At 43.0% G+C, this 25,192-nt stretch overlaps 1 protein-coding gene across 2 annotated transcripts; it reads left to right on the top strand.

Annotated features, from left to right (window-relative positions):
* The first annotated feature begins 3,316 nt into the window (after window positions 1-3,316).
* On the top strand, window positions 3,317-24,979 carry CPN1 (carboxypeptidase N subunit 1). Of its 2 annotated transcripts, none has more exons than XM_046652105.1 (8): window positions 3,317-3,763; window positions 7,929-8,125; window positions 13,066-13,221; window positions 15,650-15,832; window positions 17,108-17,219; window positions 19,851-19,990; window positions 21,635-21,734; window positions 24,813-24,979. In XM_046652105.1, exons 1-8 carry the CDS (start codon window positions 3,541-3,543, stop codon window positions 24,962-24,964), a joined length of 1,263 nt encoding a protein of 420 aa, XP_046508061.1. In that variant the 5' UTR covers window positions 3,317-3,540; the 3' UTR covers window positions 24,965-24,979. The 2 variants fall into 2 exon arrangements, with proteins under 2 accessions (XP_046508061.1, XP_046508062.1); XM_046652106.1 differs by having other exon boundaries at window positions 3,695-3,839.
* Window positions 24,980-25,192: the final 213 nt, after the last annotated feature.

Genomic DNA, 25,192 nt, shown 5'->3' with positions numbered 1-25,192 from the left:
TAGCGTGAGCGAAGTCTTCATAAGAACTATAGGCCCATTTGCCAGAGAAGTGGGAACTCTGCAGAGAAACAATCTGGAGTTATCTGGGGTCCACTAAGCCAAGCCTTCAGTAGTGACAGTAGATATTGTCCTAGATCAAGGGTCTACTGTGTGACAGCATCAGTGATGCCCTCTCAGTCTTCTCTCTTGATCCCTGACTCTCCCACCTGGGGTGTTAGGATTGCAGCAGAGAATGAGGGGACTGTAGCAGCAGGTGGAAGGCAGCAGCCCTGTGGTACTGCCAATTTGCTACTTCACTTGGGCCAGCCCTCTGGACCATCTGTGGGCCAGACTGGCCTGGCTATATAGTGTTCACGCAGTATATCCAAGAGGGAATAGCTACCTTTACTGGCAGGTTATAAAAGCATAAGATTTCCTTAGGGAAGTTTGGTAAAGGCAGAGCAGCAAGATGCAAGAGGAAAAGTCAATAATGGGTTTGTTCGTTCATTCATTCAACAAACATTGTGTACCTGTGCCAGGTTCTGTGATGGAGGCTGATGATCATTCTGGAGGCCAGGAACGGTATATCAGCAGGGCTGCACTACATCCTTACACCCAACACCTAGCACGGTGGATAAGCACATAACAGGCAGAGTAATAAGAACTGGCAATATAAAGACGGATGGTAGCAGCAATTGCAAGGGGACGTGAGGAAGACCCAGGATTTGGAGCTAGGTTAAGCCACCTGGGGAAACAGCATGAGCAAAAGCAGGAGGCAGCCAACGGGGGCAGGCTCAGAAGACAGTAGGCGGTGCAGTGGGGCTGTGCTGGAGGGAGGGACAGGATAACGACAAGTCACAACCAGACCCGGTAGGAAGGACTTGAAGACCAGGCTGAGACATTTGGATTTTATACTATAGTGCATGAAGATCCACCGAAACTTTGTTTTTTAAAATATCTTTACTGAGGTATAATTTACGTATCATAAAATTCACCCACTTTAAGTGTACAATTCAATGATTTTTAGTAAATTTCCAGAGTTGTGCAACCATCTCCATCACACAGTTTTAGAACACCCCCATGACTCCAACAAGATCACCCATGCCTATTTACACGAATCCTCGTTCCCACCCCAGCCCCAGGCAACCATTATCTCACTTTCTATCTCTGTAGGTTTACTTTTTTTTTTTCAAAGATTTTATTTTTTTCCTTTTTCTCCCCAAAGCCCCCCGGTACATAGTTGTATATTCTTAGTTGTGGGTCCTTCCAGTTGTGGCATGTGGGACACTGCCTCAGCGTGGTTTGATGAGCAGTGCCATGTCCGGGCCCAGGATTCAAACCAACGAAACACTGGGCCGCCTGCAGCGGAGCATGCAAACTTAACCACTCGGCCACGGGACCAGCCCCTGTAGGTTTACTTTTGCAGGACATTTCATATAAATGGAATCATCGTACAACATGTGGATTTTTTGTGTGGCTTCTTTTACTTAGCATACTGTTTTTTGAAGTACAGCTGTGTTGTCGTGTGCATTAGTATTTTATTCCTTTCTATTGCTAAACACTGTTCAGTTGTATGGATATACCCACTTCATCTATTCACCGGTTACTGGACATTTGGGTAAAGTTTGCCTTTTGGCTATTGTGAATAACACTGCTGTGAATATTCTTGTGTGCAAATCTTTGTTCTCTTGGTCAGGTACCCAGGAGTGGAATTACTGAGTTGTATGGTAAATTTATATTTAACTATTTGGGGGCTGTACTTTATTTTTGATTCTTTTTTTAAAGCAGCTTTATTGAGATATAATTTGTATACCATAAAATTCACCTGTTTTAAGTATATAATTCAATGAATTTTAGTATATTTACACAGTGGTGCAATCACCGCCATCTAATTTTAGAATACTTTTATCACCCTAAGAAGAAATCTTGTTCCCATTTATAATTGCTCTAGATTACTACTCCTGGCCCCAGGCAACTTCTAATTTACTTTCTGTCTAGATATATTTGTCTTTTCTACACATTCAAATGAATTGGATCATATAATATGAATTGGATCATATAATATGTGGTCTTTTGTGTCTGACTTCTTTCACCAGGCATAATTTTTTTTTTTGAGGAAGATTAGCCCTGAGCTAACATCTGCTACCAATACTCCTCATTTTGCTGAGGAAGACTGGCCCTGAGCTAACATCCATGCCCATCTTCCTCTACTTTATACATGGGACGCCTACCACAGCATGGCTTTTTGCCAAGCGGTGCCATGTCCGTACCCGGGATCCGAACTGGTGAACCCGCGGCTGCCAAGAAGTGGAATGTGCAAACTTAACTGCTGCGCCACTGGGCCGGCCCCTGGCATAATATTTTTAAGGTTTATCTACTTTGTACCAGGTATTAGTACTTCACTCTTTTTTATTGTCAACTATTCCACTGTATGCATACGCCATATTTACCCAGTCACCAGTTGGTGGACATTTGGATTATCTCCACTTTTTGTATATTGTGAATATACTACTATGAATATTCACATACAAGTTTTTGTGTGGATGCGTGTTTTCATTTCTCTTGAGTAGATACCTAGGAGTGAAATGCCTGGGTTATATAGTAACTACATATTTAACGTTTTAGGAAACCGCAAAACTGTTTTCCAAAGGGGCTGTACTATTTTACACTCCCATTGGCAATATACGAGGGTTCCAGTTTCTCTCTATTCTTGCCAACACTTGCTACTGTCTCTTTTTTATTACGGCCATTCTAGTGGATGTGAAGTGCCCTCTCCGTGTGGTTTTAAGTTGCATTTCTTTAATGAACAATGAGGTTGAACATCTTTAAATGTGCTTATTAACCATTCATATGTCTACCTTGGTGAAATGTTTACTCAAATCTTTTTAAAGATTTGCCCATTTTTAAATTGGGTTGTTTGTCTTATTATTATTGTGTTGTAAGAGTTCTTTATGTATTCTAGATATTTTATCCAGTACACGGTTTGCGATTGTTTTTTCCCAGCCTGTGGCTCTCTTTTCATTTTCTCAATGGTATCTGTGGAAAGATTTTTGAGGAAAAAATGGACAAGACAGAGCTGTGCTTCAGAAAGATAGTCTGGCAGTAGTATGTGGGATGGATCAAAAGGAACAGAGAGCTCTATTTTAATGCACCTCCTTAAACTGTAGTATAGGGAACAAGCACAAGTTTCTCAAAATTCTCTGGGAATCAAAGGGTTATAAGCAGCAATTTATTGAAGCTTGTTTACAGCCCAGTTAATCAGTAAACCAGAATCAGTAAATCTACCCAATCTGGGGAAGTAGAAAAACCTTTCAAAAGGTTTTCCTGGATTAGAAGCAGGGAAATGGAGGAGAGACGAGTGGCTATTCCAGAGCTACATAAATAATTTCCACCTTTGGACAGGACAGTTTGACCTTCCTTCCCAGGTGCTGTCACTGGTGTTTACTGGCGGGAAACTAGGAAGAGCTGGTTCTCGGCCCCTTGGATTGTGACTGGCGAAGAAGCCAGGTTGTTGGGAGAGGTGGGGCCCATTTCGGTGGGTCTCTGAGAAAGCCCAGCCAGATGTCAGGCCTGCTCTCAGTCTTCTTCCACCTCCTCTTTCTCTTCAAGTTGGTTGCCCCGGTGACCTTTCGCCATCACCGCTATGATGACCTCGTGCGGACGCTGTACAAGGTGCACAACGAATGCCCTTATATCACGCGGGTTTACAGCATCGGGCGCAGTGTGAAGGGGAGACACCTCTACGTGCTGGAATTCAGCGACAACCCCGGATTCCATGAGCCCTGTAAGCCCTGAGCAGTTCTTGGAGTGTATGGGGCCGGACCCTTCCTTACAAATCCAGCGACCGGGGTGGTTTCTGGGTAGGTCAGTGGGTCCCTCCACCTACAAAGTATCACCTCTCCTCAGCCTGGGCTAAGTCTTTCCCTACTTAACCCTCAAGCTATCCCTGCCTCTGGGAAGCTGCAACCTCAATCCAGGCTCCATCCCTTCCTCCATCCTGGGTTCTGTTTGCTCAAGACCTTACTGGGAAAAGGTGAGTGTTTTCCCTGCTCCCATCCCCTCCCCCCTCCTTCCCTGCCATTACCCGTTTTTCTCCCTTGCTATTTTTCTCTTTCCCTAGCCAATGCTTCAGGAGACATAAGGAGAAACAATTAGCCCTTCTGTTCTGCCTGAAAACTTAGAAGGGTTTAAGGATATCTTTTTGGGGAATGAGAGTGGGATAGATATGGTATCCTGGAAAGAGTCTGAGGTCTGCAGTATTAGCTTCATTCATTGGATTACTTTTTGTTAGTTTATTTCTATTATAAAAGCAATGCATGTTTGGATTAAAATGAGAAATTAGAGAAGGAAAAAAACACCTCACCCATAATCCCAGCACTCACAGATGACTACTGTTAACATACTTGTGTATATTCTTCCAGACTTTTTTCTATGCATATTTAAACCCCCCATACAAACACATATAATTTCTTTTATAAAACTGGAATCGTACTATACCTGCATTTCTCATCTCATAGTCTTCTATGAATAGCATCCATGTCTGTAAATGTAGATCAATATCATCATTTTTTGGCTGCATAATATTTCATTGCATGGCTGTATCTAATTGCTCATTTATTGATGGGCATTTAAGTTGTTTCTAGTTTCTCAGTGCTTTACTTATAGCAATTGTGACATTCAAGTTATGTCAGTTCCTCCCTCAAACAGTCAACTGCAAATCTCTCTTTTCCTCTCCACTTCCACACCCTCCACACTAGCCCAAACTCCATCACAACTGGCCTAAATTATTGGACTAGGCTCTTAACTGGCCTCCTAACACCGAACTGCCACCACTCTCTGAACCCTCTATTTAGCACCGAGAAGCCAGAGTAATTTTCCTAAACACTGACATAATCTTCTCACTCCCCAGCTTAAAAACCTTCAAAGACAGCCTCACATTCAGTGGATTCTGTCCATGACAGCTTCAGAATATTACATGGCCCAGGGGCGGGGTGGGGGTGCCGAGGAGGCTGTGTGGTTAAGTGAGGGTAAGGGCCTTGCTTTTAAGCTGCGCTTGCATAACAAGCTTTCTGCGCTTACTTGCGAGTGCTGATGGATATTATAGGGTCCCCACCTCACTCCATGCCCCTTTCTGGTGCCCTCTCTAATTTCTAGCATTCAAGTCTTCTTTGAAGCTTTTTCATACTATTCTAGCCTCCACTGATCCCTCTTTTCTCTGATGCCTTATAACTCAGCTGTTCATTCATTCATTCCTTCGTTATTCATTTCACAAGTATTACTGATATCTACTACATTCAAGCACTTTTGTAGACTCTGAATATTCAACAGAACAAAAAACAAGATCCTGTTCTCAGGCCTTAATTCTAGTGGGGTAAGACTTGCAACGCCAGGCCTGGTGGTCTAGTGGTTAATATTTGGTGCTCTTACCTCTGTGTCCTGGGTTCATTTCCTGGTCAGGGAAGAACACCACCCGCAGCCGGCTGTTAGACGGCGGGCTGCGTGATGCTGAAACACTGATATTTGACAGGAGTCAGCCGACGGGTTTCAGCAGAGCTTGTCAAAATTGGCCATGAAAAGCCTGTGAATAGTAGTGGATAGAGCATTGGAAGGTGAGAGGATGGTGCAAAAAGACCAGGCAGAGTTCAGCTCTTCTGTACACAGGGTCACCAGGAGCCAAAATCAACTGGACAGCAGTAAAAATAAAAGACTGGCAATAAATGGGTAACTAAGTAAGCACATATCAGATGAAAATAAGTACTATAGGGAAAAATAAACCAGGAAAGAGAAACAGGGAATGAGGGCCATGGATGAGTAGGGGAGGGGGTAGTTGCTACTTAGGAAAGGCTTCTCCGTGGAGGTGATTTTTGAGCATGTGATGGAACATGCCAATTGCAGGCAGAGGGAAGAGCAAGGACATGCTTAATATGTGTGAGGATCAGCAAGGAGGCCCCTGCGGCTGCAGCAGAGTGAACAATGGGAGAGCCAGAGACGAGGTCAGAGCTGAGAATGGTCAGAGATGCCAGGCAGGAGGAGGAGATCATGCAGGGTCTTACGGGCCTTTGTAAAGATGACAGCTTTTACTTTGAGCAAAGTAAGAAGCCACTGGAGGGTTTTAAGCAGTGACACGGTCTGACTTAAATTTTCAAAAGATCACTTAGAACAGGAGCCAGCAAACCATAGCCCGAGGGCCAGCTACCTGTTTTGGTAAATAAAGTTTTATTGAAACACAGTCACGCCCATTTGTTTTCCTATTGTCTATGCCTGCTTTTGCTGGAAGAGTTGAGTAGCTATGACAGAGAAAATATAGCCCATGAAGCCCAAAGTCTTTACTATCTGGCCCCTTAAGAGAAAAAGTTTGCTGACTGTTGACTCAGGAGAGCAGACTTTGAAGGCGCTGGGCAGGTGCAAGGAGTTCAAGTAGGAGATTTACTGTAATAATCCAGGCGTGAGGGTGTAGGGTTTGAACCAAAATGACAACAGTGGTTGTTGTGAGAGGTCGTTGTGTTCTGGATATATTGAAAGTAGAGACAAGAGAATTTGCTATTGGGCGCCCACCAAGTGCAAGGCACTATGTGAGGTTCTCTAGGGCAGAAATCCCCAGACTTTTGGATTTCACAGAAAAGTTAAAAAAGAATTTTTTTAATAAATAAAATAGATTGGAGGGGACTATAATAGATTTCCAAATTTTATTTTACTGAACAAGGATGTTGAAGAATATTATCTGCCATCCACTATCACCATCCTTTCCCAAAAGAAGGGATATTTTAGCACCAAGAAAAGTAAGAAAGACATAATCTAAGATTAAAGAAATGTACTAAGATTAAAGACTCCACATTATGGAAAGTACACTACACCATCCTTGTGGATTATAAACATTCCTTTGAGAAAGAGAGCTGTAGGTATACTACGATAAAATAACATTGGGTTGTGTCCTAAAGAAAACTAAAAATTGTACGCATTGCAAAGGCCAGGTCCAGTAAAGGAAGTAGGACATGTGCAAAATTAGGTAAAACTCAGAAAAGGGTAAGTACCGTGAAAATGAAGTTCAAAGTGAGTTCACTCCCAAAATGGCTTCACAGAGCAAGGAACAGTCAAACTGAGCCTGGAAGGACCTGGAAATGTGGAGATGAAGAGGTACAGAATCAGAAAAGCCATGCAGGCAGGAGAGTGTTGGGTGGAAGGGAAACTACTTGGCAAGAGCTTTTCTCTTTCCTTTTAAAAGGGGGCGAGGGTGACTTTCTTTAAGTGGTTCTAGAGGCGCTTTTCATGACCTCAATTCTTACTTTCACAGAACGGTTAACACAGCCAAAGAGAAGACTAAGGAATGAGACATATGTAGACTCCTTCCTACTCTATGCCTCAAGACATCATGTTCTCAGATACGAAGGAGAGATTTTAGTTTCCTAAGTAAGAGGAAAATTAAATTTTCAATAGGATGATTAGGAACTGTTACGCTATAACCTAGAGAACTTTATAAGAGCAGGTCTTGGGAAAACACCATTCTTATCCTGAAAAGATTTGTCTCTGAGAAGCAGCAGGGAGCTACTGTAAATGCTACCTGGGCTTCCGCTGCCATCATATTAATTAGCTAGGTGACCTCAGATAACCTATTTAACCTCTTCTCTCCCCAGTTCCTTCATCCTGAGGCTAATAATGCCCACTTCACAGGTCTTCTGTGAAGATCAGCAATAATGATAAATGCCTAGTACACAGCAGGGGTTTAATAAATGGTAGTCATTGTTACCCCAGCATGAAGTTTTGTAACGTTCGTAATTGCAATTTGTCGGAAGGAGGCTCACAGATTATTGGAAAACACCCACGGAAGCATGAGATTTTCTTAGATTCGTTACAGAAAAACAGGGAAAAGCTCCCTTTGCAAGATTAGGAATCAAGGGCGCTTGCTTTTTCCCCACCTTTCATCTTTCTGTGTACTTTTCTCACGCTTGCAGTGGAACCGGAAGTCAAGTACGTGGGGAACATGCACGGCAACGAGGTGCTGGGCCGCGAGCTGCTGCTGCAGCTCTCGGAGTTCCTGTGTGAGGAGTTCCGGAACCGGAACCAGCGCATCGTCCGGCTGGTGGAGGACACGCGCATTCACATCATGCCGTCCATGAACCCGGACGGCTACGAGGTGGCCGCAGCCCAGGTACTGAGCCTGCAGAGAATAAAGCCATCCTAAGGAATAAAATAAAAGCCAATAGACAATGTGTTTTCTCTGTCCCACTGTAAGTGTCACTATGTAAGAGAGCAAATAATAATAGAAATAGAATAAAGTATGAAGACTTGCTTCAGTCCTGTAGCACCCCAGGCCGTGAATGGGGGCTCTGAGCCCCAGTTCCCTCAACCCCCTTCCAGCTGAGACAATATCTATGGCAACACTGTAAACTGGAAAATACTATATAGGTGTGAAGGGATATTGCAAAATAGATCTCCTTCCCTGAAATTTTAGCTTCTAACCCTAAACACTCTACTCCCTCCCACATGACGCGACACTTCTGTTTGCATTTAGGGGGAAATATCAGGAGGGAGATCATGCTTTTCCCAGAATTGTGGGGTGCAGGTTAAGTCTAGATTCTTCATACTTCATTGTTTTTCTGTAGGGTTTTTTCCACTACTAGTATAGTACTCAGCTTCGAAATTATTTTAGAGTTACATTTGCAGGGGACATATAAGAAAAAGTGTCTATGGGCTTTTAGATTATTTCCTAAAATGGATTCAAAATGTCACTGTCTGTCTTTAAAGCGGTAATTCTTTTGTGTCTGCACATCAGAACCATACGTGAAGATTTTTGAAATACAGATTCCCAGATTCACATCCCCCAGGATCTGTTGAATTAGAATTTTCACGGGTGAATCCAGGTATCTGCCTTACTCAATGAGCGTGTTCCTTTAAAAGTTATGTTTAGGGCTGGCCAGTGGCAGAGCGATTAAGTCCTTGCCCTCCACTGCTGGGGTGGCCCAGGGTTTCCCTGGTTCTGATCCTGGGCGGGGACATGGCACCGCTTGTCAGGCCACATTGAGGTGGCATCCCACATGACACAACTAGAAGGACGTGCAACTAAGATATACAACTATGTCGGGAGGGGGGAGGCGGAGGGGGATTTGGAGAAATAAAGCAGAAAAAAAAAAAGATAGGCAATAGTTGTTAGCTCAGGTGCCAATCTTTAAAAAAATAAATAAATAAATAAAAGTTATGTTTAAACCTGATTTGGTTTTTGGGGAGTGGCAGGAGTGGTAAATTGAAGCAGTTTTTTTTTAATTTAAAAATATGTTTATTTGGGATAGTCTTGAAAATTTTTTTCATTTTTAAGACTACACATCACTACTTTACTCTTTTTTTAATTTTATTTTATTGTGATAAGAACACTCAAGATGAAATCTACCCTCTTAACAAAATTTTAAGTGTGCAATCCAGTATTGCTGTTGTACAGCAGATTACCAGAACTTATCCATCCTACTCAACTGAAACTTGGTGCCTATTGACTAGTCACTCCCCATTTCCTCCTTCCCACCACCCCTGGCTACCACCCTCCACTGCCTGATTCCCTGAATCCTATACAAGTGGAACCACACAGCATCTGTCCTTTCATGACCAGCCCATCCCAAGCATATTTTAAACCTACTTGAGGATAGGGCTGGGGGGTAAGTAGAGGCAGGGAGGGGAATGGAGCCAAGATGTTGAACCAAACACAGATTTGACCCTTGCGATCTCACAACTGCCTGCTAACATGACTCAACTAGTGAAAAACAAAACCTTGTCCCTCCACTGGAAATCAGAGAGGTGCATGCTCACGAGCCTCAAGACTTGAGTTTCCAAAAGAGCAGGAAAATTTGAAAGAGGTGCAGGGGAGAACCCCAGCCTGGCTGCTCCCCTTCTATTGGCTTTTCCCTGTATCGCAGTGGGGAAACTGGAGAAGCACTCAGACCGCCCACATCTTTTGTGGGATGAGGTAGGATGGGAGGAAATGGGGAAAATTCCTGCCAGCCCACTAATCCTAGAGCCATCTCTCAGGAACCACTCACCTCTGCTCGCCTGCTGTGTACTTGTTCAGAGGGAGCAGATCTTGAACCTGAATCCAGGAGGGGACCTTTCGGGTTCTCAGACTTCCAGAGCTACCTGCCATACTCAGAGGAAGACTGCCTGCATGGGTACAGAAGGGAGACCTGGCCATCAAACTTTAAACCCACCTGTAGGTAAGGCAGAATAATGCCCTGCCCCCGAAAGATGTCCAAGTCCTGATCCCTGGGAACTGTGAGTATGTTATTTTACATGGTAAGGGGGAATTAAGATTGCAGATAGAATTAAGGTTGCTAATCAACTAACCTTAAAATACCCTGGATTATTTGGGTGGGCCCAGTGTAACCAATCTCAAGGGTCTTTTAGATGTGGAAGAGGGAGGCAGAAGGTCAGAGAGAGACTTGAAGATGTTATGCTGCCAGGTTTGAAGATGACAGAAGGGACCATGAGCCAAGGAATGTGGGTAGGCTCTAGAAGCTGAAAAAGTCAGGAAACAGACTCCCCTAGAGCCTTTGGAAGGAACAGCCCTGCTGGCACGTTGGTTTTAGTCCTGTGAGACACATTTCAGCCTCCTTTTTCTTCCTCCCCAAAGCCCCAGTGCAGAGTTCTGTATTGTAGTTGTAGGTCTTTCTAGGTCTTCTATGGGAGCCACCGCCACAGCATGGCAACTGACAGATGAGGGGTGTGGTTCCATAACGGGGAACTGAACCCAGGCTGTGGATGTGGTAAGAGTGCCAAACTTTAACCACTAGGCCATCAGGGCTGGTTCCATTTCAGTCTTCTGATCTCCGAAACTCCAAAAGATAATAACCTGGTGCTGTTTTAAGCCACTAAGTTTGTGATAATTTCTTATAGCAATAATAGGAAACTAATACACCACTAGCCCTATTTATGGAAGCCTTCTGTTAAGGGCAGTCCTTACCTGCCTGCCTAAACTAATGACTCAGTGTGAGTGGTAATACTGATAGGTAAATTAACATATCTGTTAATATGCACAGTTAAGACCTACATTGATACAAATAAGCAAGTAGTGAAAAACTCCTGGGAACAAGGAAAATCAGGATCTCATAGAACTGAAAAATCAGGTAAATGTTTTCCACTGGGCAGAACTGATGTAAAACACTTAAGAGGACTTCAAAAGTATTGTATTCTCACTGACATCTAAGAACAAAATATGAGCAAGATGCCATGAAAAATAAAGAAATCTGAAAACAATAAAGATTTCTTAGAAAAATATGAGAGTACTAGTACATCCGTGAGTTTTTAGCTGCCCAGCATCAAACCATGCACACTACTTCCTGGAATGGCCACCAGTTTGGCTGCTATTCTCTCAGTCTGTAGGGCTCCAGTGGACACCATTCCCCTTCTCCAGTGCCACACAAGCATTAAATGGAATTTCAATTTTCCAAGGGGCTTTGAACATCTCTCTATTCGATTGCTTTATATATTTCATTTATTGATGTATTTATGTATATATATATTTCCCCATATATGAATATATATAATTCATATATGAATTCCTCGAAGGCTAGACTAATGGCTCATTATCTCATTCCCCAGTATCTATCAGAGAATCTATCAGAGATGGACTTGAATGAATGTTGGTTGACTAAATGGGAATGAGTGAGTGAATACATGACCAAATAAATGATAAAATTTGAAGTGTGAGCAGAGAAACTTGAAGTGTAAGCCTGAAGTTGACATTGCTCAGAAGAAAGAGAAGCAAGGATACTAAGTTGAAAAAAGGAGGTGTTCTGTGGTGCAGTCACATTGGAAAACAGTTTAGCAGTTTGTGAAAAAGTCGATCATAGACTCACCTTATGATGCAGTGGGGCAGCTACCAGGTGTCTACCCAAGAGAAGTGGAAACGTATGTTCACACAAAGACTTGTACATGAATGTTTGTGGCAGCATTATTCACAATCGCCAAAGAGTGGAAACGACCCAAATGTCCACGTACTGGGTTGAGTACTATCCCCCCAATTCACGTCTACCGGCAACCTGTGAATGCAGATAGGTTCTATCCTTATTTGGAAATAGGGTCTTTGCATATGTAATCAAGTTAAGATGAAGTCATACTGGATTACAGTGGACCCTAAATCAAATATGACTGGTGTCCTTATAAGAAGAAAGAAATTTGTATGCAGAGACACAAACACATGGGGGAGAAGACCATGTGAAGAAGGAGCAGAAATTGGAGTGATGTGTCTACAAGCCGAGGAATGCTAGGGATGACCAGCAACCACCAGAAGCTAGAAGAGAAAAAGAAGGATTGTCTCCTCCAGTCTTTAGAGAGTGTCACCCTGCTGACACCTTGACTTCAGACTTCTGAAATGTGAGAGAATAAATGTCTGTGGTTATAAGCCAGCTAACTTGTGGTAATTTGGCACAGGAGCTCCAGGAAACTAGTGAAGTCTGTTAATTGGTGAATGGGTAAACAAGATGTAATAAATCCATCGGATGGAACGATTCATCAATAAAAAGGAATGAAGTACTGCTACAGGTCACAACGTGGAGGAACCTCAAAAACATTACGTCTAGTGAAAAAGAGCCAAATGCAAAATGTATGGTCCCTGTGTGTGAAATGTCCAGAAAAGGCAAATCTATAGAAACAAAAAGTCATTAGTTAGGGCTGGAGTGAAAATGAGGGGTGCCTGTAAATGGGCATGAGTTTTTTTTTAGGGTGATAGAAATGTTCTTAAATTAGATTGTGGTGATGGTTGTACAACTCCGTAAGGATACTAAAAGGTATTGAATTGTACACTTAAAACGGGTGAGCTTTATGGTTATAAAAGTTATATCTCAATAAAGTTATTTTTTAAAAAACTAGGGGTTCTCATTATCCTGAAACACCCTACTCTTGTGAGAGCTTCCCCTGGGATCTCTACCTCCAGCACGTTGTCCACCAGGAAACTTGAACCACATCCCTGGGACTTCGGATAAGTTAAAAAAGAAAATGCTCTATCACTTGATAGATTAAGGTAATACCTAAAAAGAACTGTACAGTGTTCTTCAAATAGAGGATTCAGTCTGAAACCTTCATTTTTTTGTATCTTCCTTTTCCCTTTAGGGGCTAAATATCTCTAGGGATCTGGTTGGCAGGAACAATGCGAATGGAGTGGACCTGAACCGCAACTTCCCCGATCTCAATACCTACATCTACTACAATGAGAAGTATGGAGGCCCCAACCACCATCTGCCCCTTCCAGACAACTGGAAGAGTCAGGTATGAGAATAAATTTGCATACAGAGCAGGTAAATTAGCATCTGGAATTTCTTCTAGCAATCTTCACATCAACTGAACAAGCAAGAATTAAGCATCAACTCAACTCGGTGTTAATCTGTCCAAAGCAATAATAACCGTATCTTATACCTCTTTGTGTTTATTCCCTCCCCCAGTGTAGAGCCCTCCACGGACCACATGGTCCCAAAATGTTTGACGTTGGTGGCGATGGTAATGAAGGAGGTGAAAACAAATCGTACAGTTGCACAGCACTTTGCAATTTTTCTTAGCCAGCATAACATCGTAACCCTGGGTGGTGGATGCATCAAGCAGTGTTGTCCATCCCTGTTTCATAGATATTATGCATATAGGTAAAATAATTTAAATTTACACAGCTAGTAACTTATGGAATCAGGATTAAAACACAGATCTTCCAACTCCTCATCCAGCATTCTTTGTACTGCACGCTACTGTTGACACGGAACTCTGGCATTCTACAGAGAAGCCTCTCTCACATGCAATGAACTGTATGCTCATCAGCAATGAGCCGCAGAAAAAGGGTCGAGAGTCCCACCTTTGTAGTTTTTCCTCTTCCTTTTCTATATGACCCCTGGCTACTTTGGCATACTCTCTTTTCCCTTATTCTCTCAACTGGAGAATCCCATACGATGCTCTCAGGCCTCTCTCTCCAGGCCACCCCTGGGCACGTGAATGGCTTCATCCTGCTGGTGGGCCTGCTCTTGGGAATAACTACTGTCACCCTCAGAGCATCACTACCACCATTTTTTTACACTGCATTGGGTAGTTCTAAACGTTCTATTTGTGAATAACTAAACTTAGAGACTGAAGGGAGAAAAATAAAGCAGGTGTAAGGCTTTATATTGGGAGTTTTCCAGATGGAACAGGCTCAGTTGAAAGTGAACCAAAGTCATGCTGACATGTTTATATTTCAAATAGCAGCTATGCTCTTGGCCCAAATAAATAATAAATAAAAAATAACTTTGTACTGGTGGCATATCCAACCAGAAGGATGTTCTGATTTATTAAGCTTGTCTAAGTAAAATAAGGTAGTTCAGGCAATAATAATTAGACTCCCACTTGTTCCTCTGTCTGAATCTTAGAGGAAAAATGACAATGAGAAGTAAGTCTCTCTCTCTGGCTTCTGAGGGGACAGCCTTGAGGGAGAAGAGCGGTGAGAAGCTGGCTTTGCTCTGATGGATAGAGACGTAGGACATGGAAAAAGGACTGCCTCAAAGGGTCTGAGCCCTGGTCACAGAGCAGGATGGGTGTCCCTGGTACTATATCCATTGTGATTGGGTGAAAATTAACCCTATTCATCCAGTCTCCCTTGGGATGGAAAAGATGGGAGCCTTCACAGCTGACCCTTGGTCCAGGAGGAGCCATTAACATATCAACACCCCATAACCTCTAAGCACATCCATCCCGAGAGAAGGAAAAACACTGAAGGCTGTAAATTATTTACTTGTCCTGCCAGTCCAAGTGGATTCGAGACTTTCTTTAATATACTGTCACTCATGGGCAATATAATATGCAGTAGAAAGGGTGGCGTTTCACTGCTTAGCTGAGACTGGCTCACGTTATGCTGTGTCTAATCCACACTGTTTGGATGTGACCACAGGAGTGTGTTCCACACGTCAGCATCACAGCAGGCATTTGGAGGGAAGGAGGAGGTTGAAAACCATTACTGAAAACCAGTGTTTTCAGATTTGTCTACTAGAGCCCTAAATTTCCACAGAGGTGCTTCAGAAGCCCCTGGAGCAGTGGGTACATTGGAGAACCCTTCCCATGGTGCCAGAGAGAGGGGTTCTGAGCTCTCCACTCATGCGCCACCCCCCCCACTTCAAAAAAAAATGCTCTCACTCTCTCTCTCTCTTTTAAAATAGACTTCATGTTTTAGAGCAGTTTTAGGTTCACAGCCAAATTGAGGGGAAGGTACAGAGTTCCCATACTCCCTGCTTCCCATCGTCAACAAGCCACGCCAGGGTGGGACATTTGTTACAATCGATGAACCTATGTTGACTCGTCCTTATCACCCCAAGGCCACAGTTTACATTAGTGTTCACTCTTCGTGTTGTATGTTTTGTGGGTTTTGACAAATGCATCATAACATGTATCCACCATTGTGTACCATACACAATTGTTTCACCGCCCTCAATACTCTCTTTTTAGCTATTTTGTATACTGGGATTCCACATAAGATTTCGTTTTGAAAAAGCGTTCCATCCACTTAATTTTTAAAACCATCGTGAAAGATCAAAATTTCACCATCTCCACTTCTCGTATCTGGTAGGGCTCTCTTCGTTTTGTTCAGATGTATGATCTCCCCAGACCACTTCCTGACAAACTTATTGGAACAGCCCTTTGGCACCCCCAGTTGCAGCTTCACCACCAAGCTCTCATCTCTCCTCAGGTGGAACCCGAGACTCGGGCTGTGATCCAGTGGATCCGCTCCTTCAACTTTGTTCTTTCAGCCAATCTCCATGGAGGGGCAGTGGTGGCCAATTACCCATATGACAAGTCCCTTGAGCATCGGGTCCGTGGTTTCCGCCGTACTGCCAATACCCCCACGCCTGATGACAAGCTTTTCCAGAAGGTATGCAGAATGGCAGCTTGTCCAGCCAGAGGAACTTGGAGCTCAGGAGAGTAACACAGGTCAAGTCAGTAACACAGGACCCTATTAGGGACAAGCCCATAGAAAATAATTGAAAACACTGCCTGCTCATTAGGAGCTTACAGTTCAGTAAATTACACTTTGTTTTGCGTGATAAGCCATAAATTCATGAAAAAGTACATATATTGTATAGCTGTATTACCACAATGTGAAAAAATACTTAAGCTAATGACAAACGAGGAATATGCCAAAAGACTAATAGTACTGGTGGTAAGCAAGTGGCATTAAATGTGAACTTGGGGGTGTCTAATTTACAGTTTTATGGTCATATGGCTATATTAATGAAAAATAGACCATGCACAGGAAAAAGGTTTACATAATAGTTCAAAATAGGGACCAGCCCGGTGGCGCAGAGGTTAAGTTCTCACGTTCCACTTCCCGGCGGCCTGGGGTTCGCCGGTTTAGATCCCAGGTGCGGACATGGCACCGCTTGGCAAAAAGCCATGCTGTGGTAGGCGTCCCACATAGAAAGGAGAGGAAGATGGGCACGAATGTTAGCTCAGGGCCAGTCTTCCTCAGCGAAAAGTGGAGGATTGGCAGTAGTTAGCTCAGTGCTAATCTTCCTCAAAAAAAAGGTTCAAAACAGCAATAGAATACAATTAGCACTTATTTTATTTTATTAATAATATACAACTAATATAAATAATAATAGCATGAATTAGTTCATCAATTAATGAATTGTATAGAGAATAACACCAGTTGTTGCTTTGCAAAGCAAGTGTATTATTTTCTTCTCTAGTAATCTCATTTTGTCCAGTTATAAAATAATAATGAAAGAGAATTATAGAAATTCCAAATAGATTACTCTCCCTCCAACACACACCTCACACACCCAAAACACAGTTCTTTTCCTGGAAAAAGCCTGTCTTACTTGCTCCTTGATTTCTTTTACAAAACTCAGCTAGAAAATGTACACCTAGAAGGGAGCTTCCGTATCATCCAGTGCCGCCCCTCACTTTGCACTTGAAGAAATTTAGCCCCAAGATAGTGGGAGAATCAGAGTACAGGTCTCCTAACTCTAGTCCACACACACACACACACACACATCTCTATCTCTGCTGGTATTTTCTTTCTCTAAAGCAGATAACCAGTCGTTTATACCTAGTGGTGTTTCTTGGCTTACGCTACTTCTGCATATGAGCATTGCCACGTCAGTTGGGAACACTCAAGGTCATTTTCTGCCCGCTTTTCCTGTAGCTGGCCAAGGTCTACTCCTATGCACACGGATGGATGCACCAAGGTTGGAACTGTGGGGATTACTTCCCAGACGGCATTACCAATGGGGCGTCCTGGTATTCTCTCAGCAGGGGTAAGGAGAGTCCTGGGTACAACAGTGCTGCAAACTGAAGTAGAGTGGAGCTCATTTCTCCTTTTAAAGGATTATTTTTCTCAGGGAAATGACAAGAATACTATAGGATTTTGCATTCAGGGAGAGATCTGAAAAATGGAGAAGTCTTCAGTTGGCATTTAATGTCATCTTGTGATTCTTTAAAATGAAGTTGGGAAACCACGTGGTGTCCTTCAGAACTGGTGGTTTACAGTAGATTAGGGCATAGGAGGGCACTAATGTAGACAAGTGGTTAAGTGTGGGCTCTAAGGATACACTAGGTTAAAATCTGGCTTGGCCATTGACCAGTTATGTGGCTTCAGGCTAATTAAAATTAACCTCTCTGAGCTTTGGTTTCCTTGCCTGTACATTAAGAATAACAATACTTTGGGGCCGGCCTGGTGGCGCAGCAGTTAAGTTCACATGTTCCGGTTCAGCAGCTCGGGGTTCGCCGGTTTGGATTCCCGATGCGGACATGGCACCGCTTGGCAAGCTATGCAGTGGCAGGCGTCATGCATATAAAGTAGAGGAAGATGGACACGGATGTTAGCTCAGGGCCAGTCTTCCTCAGCAAAAAGAGGAGGCTTGGTGGCAGATGTTAGCTCAGAGCTCATCTTCCTCAAAAAACAAAACAAAAAAGAATAGCGATACTTGCCTCATAATTTTGATGTAGGTATTAAATAAAATAATGCACATAAAGCATTTGGAAATGCCTGGCTTATAAATGTTAGCTTTTTCTAAGTAGCATGGAGGTATGCCGCACATAGCAACAGATGAGCAGAGGAGCTGCCTGGACACAAACGGTTCCTCTGATATGTGCTCTCTGTACCCTGCCTGCCCTTCTCCCATAAGCAGGAGTTTGCTGTGACATTGGCCATTGATAACGTATCAGAAACCTTCAGCAAGAGGCTTCTCTGTATTCCCTGGGCCTTCCCCATCACCAAGGCTCCAGACAGAATCTGTGTTCATGAACCTTCAGTAGATAGGAAGCCTAAGGATAGAGAAGAGGCCGAAGCAGGAAGCTGAGATCTTTTAGGAATCAGCTTTTAGCAGCTGTCTTTCCCCATCCTCTCAAATCTGACCTGGCCTGAGCCAGGTAGTAGAAGAACTCACAGGTGAGGGTTGAGCTGATGGCTGGTCCTGAGGAGGGCGGGGAGGAGGAAGGTTAGGGAGTCACCGCGTCCTGGGAAGCGGTAGACTTCCTGTGGCTGAAAACTCGCTTGAACACAAGGCAAGACAATTTTGTTGAACTTTTCTTTCTTTAGTTTGCGTTAGGAAAGCAATAGGTGTTTTCCCCCAAAGTTTAAAACATCAAATATAGGGGCCGGCCTGGTGGCGCAGTGGTTAAGTGCGCACATTCCACTTTGGCAGCCCGGGGTTCACTGGTTTGGATCCCAGGCGTGGACATGGCACCGCTTGGCAAGCCATGCTGTGGCAGGCATCCCACATAGAAAATAGAGGAAGATGGGCACGGATGTTAGCTCAGGACCAGTCTTCCTCAGCGAAAAGAGGAGGATTGGCAGCAGTTAGCTCAGGGCTAATCTTCCTCAAAAAAGAAAAAAATATCAAATATACTTTTTCAAATTATACTTGTTCCTCCCTCTCCCTTCCCACCCTCTAGGAAAGCATGGCCTGTGTCTCCACTGAGAATCATTGCCCTAAATTACGCTGATACAATTCCAAGATCATTAAGTTCATTAAAATGATTGTCCCAACAGTGTGGTCTCTGGACCAGCATTGTCAGCATCACCTGGGAACTTGTTAGAAATGAAAATTTGGGGGCCCCACCTGATTCAGAGACTCGGGAGCTGAGGCCTAGCAGTTCTGCTGCATAGAGAGAACCAATGTGACAGGCTATGGTTGTTCTCCAGCTTTCCCCATTCTTTCTATAAGAGCTACTTGCACTCATCAGCTTAGAGAGCAGTGAAAGTTAATTAAATGGACACTTTTTAACCCAAATGAATTTGTGATACAAATGCTATTCTAATAATCAGAAACATATTAGAAATAATTGATTTAATTGAGTAATATAGAAGATAGGAGCAAGCCAGCATTTGATGGAGCGCTTATATAGCTGCCTTCTGCTTTTTCAGGGGTCGGTTTTGCTGGGATAACTGTTTTTCAGGCTAGTGCTGTGTGTTCAGGTAGGAGGAAGGACGTGAAAGCAAGATATTCGTCTCATCTCTAAACTCCCAGGTCTGAAGAATATCATCATCCAGAGAGAAAATGTGTCCCCTGAAAGCAGTACGTGTGTGCATAGTGCATAACCTATATTGTGCACAGTGCACACTAGTGCATAGTGTAATATTAAGGCACGACGAATAAACAGACTTTGAAAGTGCTAAGAGTGACAAGAAGTGAATTCAAGTCATGAAGGAGAAAAGTAGAGGATAGAGACAATAAAATGGGCATTTGTGAAGAAAGAAAACTGGAAAAATAGAAAGGCTTGGGAAGTGGGAAATTGGGAAAAGGTTTTATGGAGGAGAAAAAGAAATGAAGGTCAAGAGATAGAATAGGTGATGGGAGTGGAGAAATTGCGATTGAAGAGAGTTGGGATGGGGCGTTGGGTGGGGACCTGCTTGCACAAGTCTGCCGCTGCCCTCTCTCCCCTAGGAATGCAAGACTTTAATTATCTCTACACCAACTGTTTTGAGATCACGCTGGAACTGAGTTGCGACAAGTTTCCCCGCCAAGAGGAATTACAGCGCGAGTGGCTGGGTAATCGGGAGGCCCTAATCCAGTTCTTGGAACAGGTGAAAGTCCATTCTTTAATTTTCATGGTTACAGAGAGAGAAGAGGTTTCCAATGGCAGGCCGGGATTTTTGTGTGGCTCAGGTCTGACTTATGCTCTGACTCAGTACAATTGATCTGGGCTTCTTCTGCAATGAAATTTATTCATTCCACATTAGTGAGCACAACTATCTGTCAGAAACAGTACTATATGCTGGGGCTTATGAGTAAACAAAGAAATATCCCTCCCCATCTGCAGCCTGTATTCTAATGAGGAGAGACAGACAATAAACAAAATAATAAAATCAATTTTATAACATGTTAAATGTCAAACGCTATGAAGAAGACCTCACAGAGAAGATGACATTTAAACATACTTAAAGGAGGTGAGGGAGAGAACCATGCAGATATTTAGGGAAAAAAGGATTCCCCGATTGAGGACACAAGAGCAAATGCAAGGCCAACAACAAACACATGAAAAGATGCTCAACATCACTAGTCACCAGGGAAATGCGAATCAAAACCACAATGAGATACCCCCTCACACTCATTGGGATGGCTGCTATTTAAAAAAAAAAAAAAAGGTAGCAGAAAATAGCAAGTGTTGGCAAGGATGTGGAGAAAGTGGAACCCTTATGCATTGTTGGTGGGAATGTAAAATGGTGTAGCCACTATGAAAAACAGTATGGTGTTTCCTCAAAAAATTAAAAATAGAACTATCATATGATCCAGCAATATGACTTCTGGGTATTATCCAAATGAACTGAAAGTGGGATCTCAAAGAGATGTTTGCACACCTATATCCATAGCAGCATTATTCGCAATAGCCAAAAGGCAGAAGCAATCCAAGAGTCCATTGATGGATGAATGGGTAAACAAAAAGTGGTGTATACATACAATGGAGTATTATTCAGCCTTAAAAAAAGAAAGAAATTCTGACATATGCCACAACATGGATGAACCCTGAGGACGTTATGCTAAGTGAAATAAACCAGTCACAAAAAGACAAATACTGTGTAATTGCACTTACATGAAGTATCAAGAGTAGTCAGATTCAGAGACAGAAAGTAGAATGGTGGTTGCCAGGGGCTGGGGAGAGAAGGGAGTAGGGAGTTATTGTTTAACGGGTATAGAATTTCAGTTTTGTAGGATGAAAAAGTTCTGGAGATTGGTTGTACAACAATGTGAATGTACTTCACACTACTGAACCATACACTTAAAAATGTTTAGGGTGGTAAATTGTATGTTATGTGTATTTTATCACAATTAAAACATTTTTTAATTAAAAAAAAAAAGACAAGGCCAGGACACCCATGTAGGTGGAATCATGAGCGTAAGGGAGAGAGTAGTAAGAGATGAGATCAGAACGCTACCTGGGGCTGGAGCTTTACAGACCATCTAAGAACTTTAGCTTTTGCTGTGAGTTGAGTTTCGAGCAGACCAGTGACGTGACTTGATTTAGATTTTAACAGGATCATTCTGTCTGCTCTATCGAGAAGAGATTATTAAGGATGGAGAGAGTGGGGCAGAGAGACCAGTTAAAGAGCTATTACCATAATCTTTGTGAAGCCCAAATGTAAAACATATGAGAGAGGGCTTTGAGGACTCCAGAACACTGTACAAATGTTTTATGACCATAACGACCCACTATAAACTGTTTTCTACAGGTACACCAGGGCATCAAGGGAATGGTGGTTGATGAGAATTGCAATAATCTCGCAGAGGCTGTCATTTCTGTCAGTGGGATTAACCACGATGTCACTTCAGGTAGGTGGCCTCTGCTTGGTGGGGTAAGAAGGAAGCTTTCCCTCCCGTTGTCTTCTTCAGCTTAATCAGGAGGCCAACTGGTAAGCCAGCAAGACTGGCAGGGCGGTCAAGGACACTGGGGGTGGGGGATTGGAGGAAGGAAGGCTAATCGAAATGGGGATGGTGAATTAAGAGGTGAGGACCAGGAAGATGTAAATATACCGTCTCTTTCAGCATTCAGGAGTCGCTGCCTCTTAGTCCCAACTTTGTCACGGGTGTTTTCCAGGTTTGAGGTTATGAATAGCTCATATACTTGTGCGAAATGGGGTAGAAAAGAAAACGACTGTAAAACTCATGTTTAGTCTCGTCCCTGACTCGGGCATTTGGCTGCACCACCTTTCAGGGACAAGTTAGCAAGGTTCATTCTGTAGGCTTGTTGCAGGGCAAGACTGATGATGGAGGCAGATCTTCTTGGAGCCAGCCTGGAACCTCCTAGAAGGGTGCAGAATACCTCAAGGCACAAGGGTGTTGCAAACCGCCCCCGCCCAATTTGATTGTGCACAGCGCTTAGAGGTTTTTTGGGGTTGTTTGTTTTGTTTGTATTGCAGAGCAGTAGCTGCCAATGGTTAGGGGTAGGTGATATTTGCCTCCCTGCCCCCCACCTCCATACCGGCGAGGCTCAACCACAGGTTACCACACAAATGCTTCTTACCAAGCAGGCATCTTCCCGTTCAGACAGTCTGTTTAAACTGGATGAAACCTCAACCTGAAGGAGATAACTTATGTTCTTTAAGGTGATCCCAACACATCTTACATGAAAGGTTCATTCAAGGCAAAGGCAACGATATTCTAAAGGCAGAATTCTGAGGCCTCACAGGCACCAGACAACCAGGATCCTCCAGCCCAATGGCTGAACCCAGGATAACTTAGGGATCCAACCTTGGGCACTCCTGGGAGCTTTGGGGTTTGCTAGATTCGTATACCCTATTCATGCTAGTGTGGGGAATGTCTCTAAAACATTCCGGCCGTCAACATATGTTGAATACCACTAATTTCACCAATAAGAGACCACTTCTAACACCCATTATGCTAATTTAACAAATTACTCATTTCACCGGTGAAAAACCTCATTGCTAACGTTCATTATTGCTACTTAGCAAAGCATCTAACGTTGATTGGAGATAAAAGAGAGCTGCAGCCCCCTACCAGCTGCAGCTGGAGTTGAGCCCGTCTGATCCAACAGCTAGCTCACCGCTCCTGGGTGTGAGCTCCCAATTAGGAAAAGCACAGTCTCTGGGGTATAACTTAAACTATTTACCATATGCATAATAACGCACTGCTTTTGCTCAAGTATTATAAAGTAAATTACAGACATGTCATAGGAGGCAGGGAAGAGACATTGTTTACCGTCAGTTTCATTCTTAATTGCATTTATTATTTCAATTATTCATTGCTGCACACTTAAAAGAAATTTTAATGCTACCGTCACAATTGACTCTAAAGGGATGGAAAGTCATTCGCCAAAATGCTGCTTCCCTGCCATATAGAAATAGGCTTTCTTTTGGATTTTATTTTCCTTTTGGCATACTTTTGAAGATGACAGAGGAAATATTTTTAAAAAAAGATTCTTGAAATCAGAACTTTAGTGGTCATTTAGTCTAGTCCTCCCACTCAATGTAAGATTACACACATACAACACCGCTGGTAGCTTGTTGTCCAACCCAGGACCACCATGTCCATTAGCGCAGGTTGTGCACTACACAACTGTGTAGTTTTTCCAGGACCCCTGATTCAGTCTCTGCTTAAGTGCCACAATTTCATAAAGCAGTCCATTTCTTTTTTAGTAACTCTGTTTGTCACAATAGTTTTGCTTCTGTCTAGCAAAGTCTTCCTCCCTGCAACTTAAACCCATAATTCTCATTCTCATTTCTTTAGGTAGACGTCATTTCTTCACAGTGGCTTTTCATGCACTGAAACAGAGGTCTCCTCTAGTCTCTTTACCAGGCAAAACATTCATAGATCTTTCAACCTTTCTCCTAGTGACCGTTTACTGGACATGAAGTGTTTTAAAATACGGGGTCTAAAGAATGAAACACAATACTCTCAGTGCAGAGCACAGCGAAACTTCTTCGCAGGAGCTGAGGCCCAGACTCCTCGTACGTCCCATAGCCTTCAATGGTTTTAGATCTTAACCAGTTTCATCATGCTACTAAGAAAAGCCAAGCCTTGGTGCTAAGCAGATGTGCATCTCTTCATAGCATAAGAGAGGCCGTGGGGAAGATTGCTCTCGAGGATTATAAAGTCACATCAGAAATAGAATCTTCGGGGAAGGTTGGAAGGTAAAATCATTTTCCCTCCATAAAGCAAATCTGAGCATCTAAGACCTCCAGATTTCAATGGAAATCCCTTAAGAGACGATCGGAGAAAAACATCAGGCACACCTGTCTTGTCAGTATCACTGAGCTTTGATGATATCTGTGCAGTGACCTCAGGATGGCCTCATCTTGAGGGTGGTCAGGAGGCACCTGAAACCCATTAGAGGATTTTATTATCTTCATAAAACCTGATCCCAAAGCAATTTGTCATTTGCCTTTATGATGAAAGCAGGAGACATTTTTGTAATAGTTGACAATAACCAACATGGACCACATGGAAATAAGGAAGAAGATGAATTGCCGCGGGGGGGTGATGCGCCCATAGTTTGCCCTCTAATGAAATTCTCAGGTTAAATAGCTGTGTCACTTTAGGAAAGCAGACTAAGAATCAGCATTAATGCATCCAGAGTGAGAGCTGCTCTTGTAACAGGTGACGTGAAAATGCATTCTAACTTTCTAAGTTTTATTATGGGAGTTAATAACAGTTTTAGTAGTCGCAGGAAGTGCAAAAGAACTCAAAAGTGCTCAAGAGACGTGCTTTATCATCCGAGTGAGGAAGTTCTCTTTATTGTTAAATTTATTAATAATTCATCTAAACATTAAAAAAGAAAAGAAAAGTCAAGCTTGTGGTCAGCTAAAACCCTCAGATCATTTTTTAATATCAAGGTCCCATTTGGGGCAGATTTGTAATCAGCAAACTGAGTTATATCCTTGTAACTTCTAGGTGACCATGGTGATTACTTCCGGCTGCTGCTTCCAGGTACCTACACTGTCACTGCTACAGCACCTGGGTTCGACCCACAGACAGCGAGTGTGACCGTGGGTCCTGGGGAACCGAAACTGGTGAGTTCGGCTGACCTTTATGGAGTACCATAAAGATCATTTGTACAAGGTCGCCAACAACAATTGCCTCATTTTAATCTTTGCCAAACTTCCCTCTGTCACCGTTTAAAAAAAAACTCATGGCTCTCATATGCTAATTTTCCTTCTGCACTTTTCTGTTATATTCTTCCCCACTTCTTTTTGGCTTTTCCTTTTTCTTCTGTTTAACATAGCATAGTGATTAAAAATACTGCCTGGTTCTAAATCCAGCTCATTTGTCCA

The sequence above is a fragment of the Equus quagga genome, chromosome 2, assembly GCF_021613505.1.
Source record: "Equus quagga isolate Etosha38 chromosome 2, UCLA_HA_Equagga_1.0, whole genome shotgun sequence".
In the NCBI taxonomy this organism is placed as follows: Eukaryota; Metazoa; Chordata; class Mammalia; order Perissodactyla; family Equidae; genus Equus; species Equus quagga.
This window is presented reverse-complemented; position numbering and strand designations above follow the sequence as displayed.

Bases quoted from the DNA above. Each gene is read 5' to 3' on its own strand.
- CPN1 (XM_046652105.1), top strand. From the start codon at position 3,541: ATGTCAGGCCTGCTCTCAGTCTTCTTCCACCTCCTCTTTCTCTTCAAG. The intron at 13,222-15,649 runs GTATGAGAATAA...ATCTCTCCTCAG, and splicing joins CAGACAACTGGAAGAGTCAG to GTGGAACCCGAGACTCGGGC. The intron at 21,735-24,812 runs GTAGGTGGCCTC...TGTAACTTCTAG, and splicing joins TAACCACGATGTCACTTCAG to GTGACCATGGTGATTACTTC.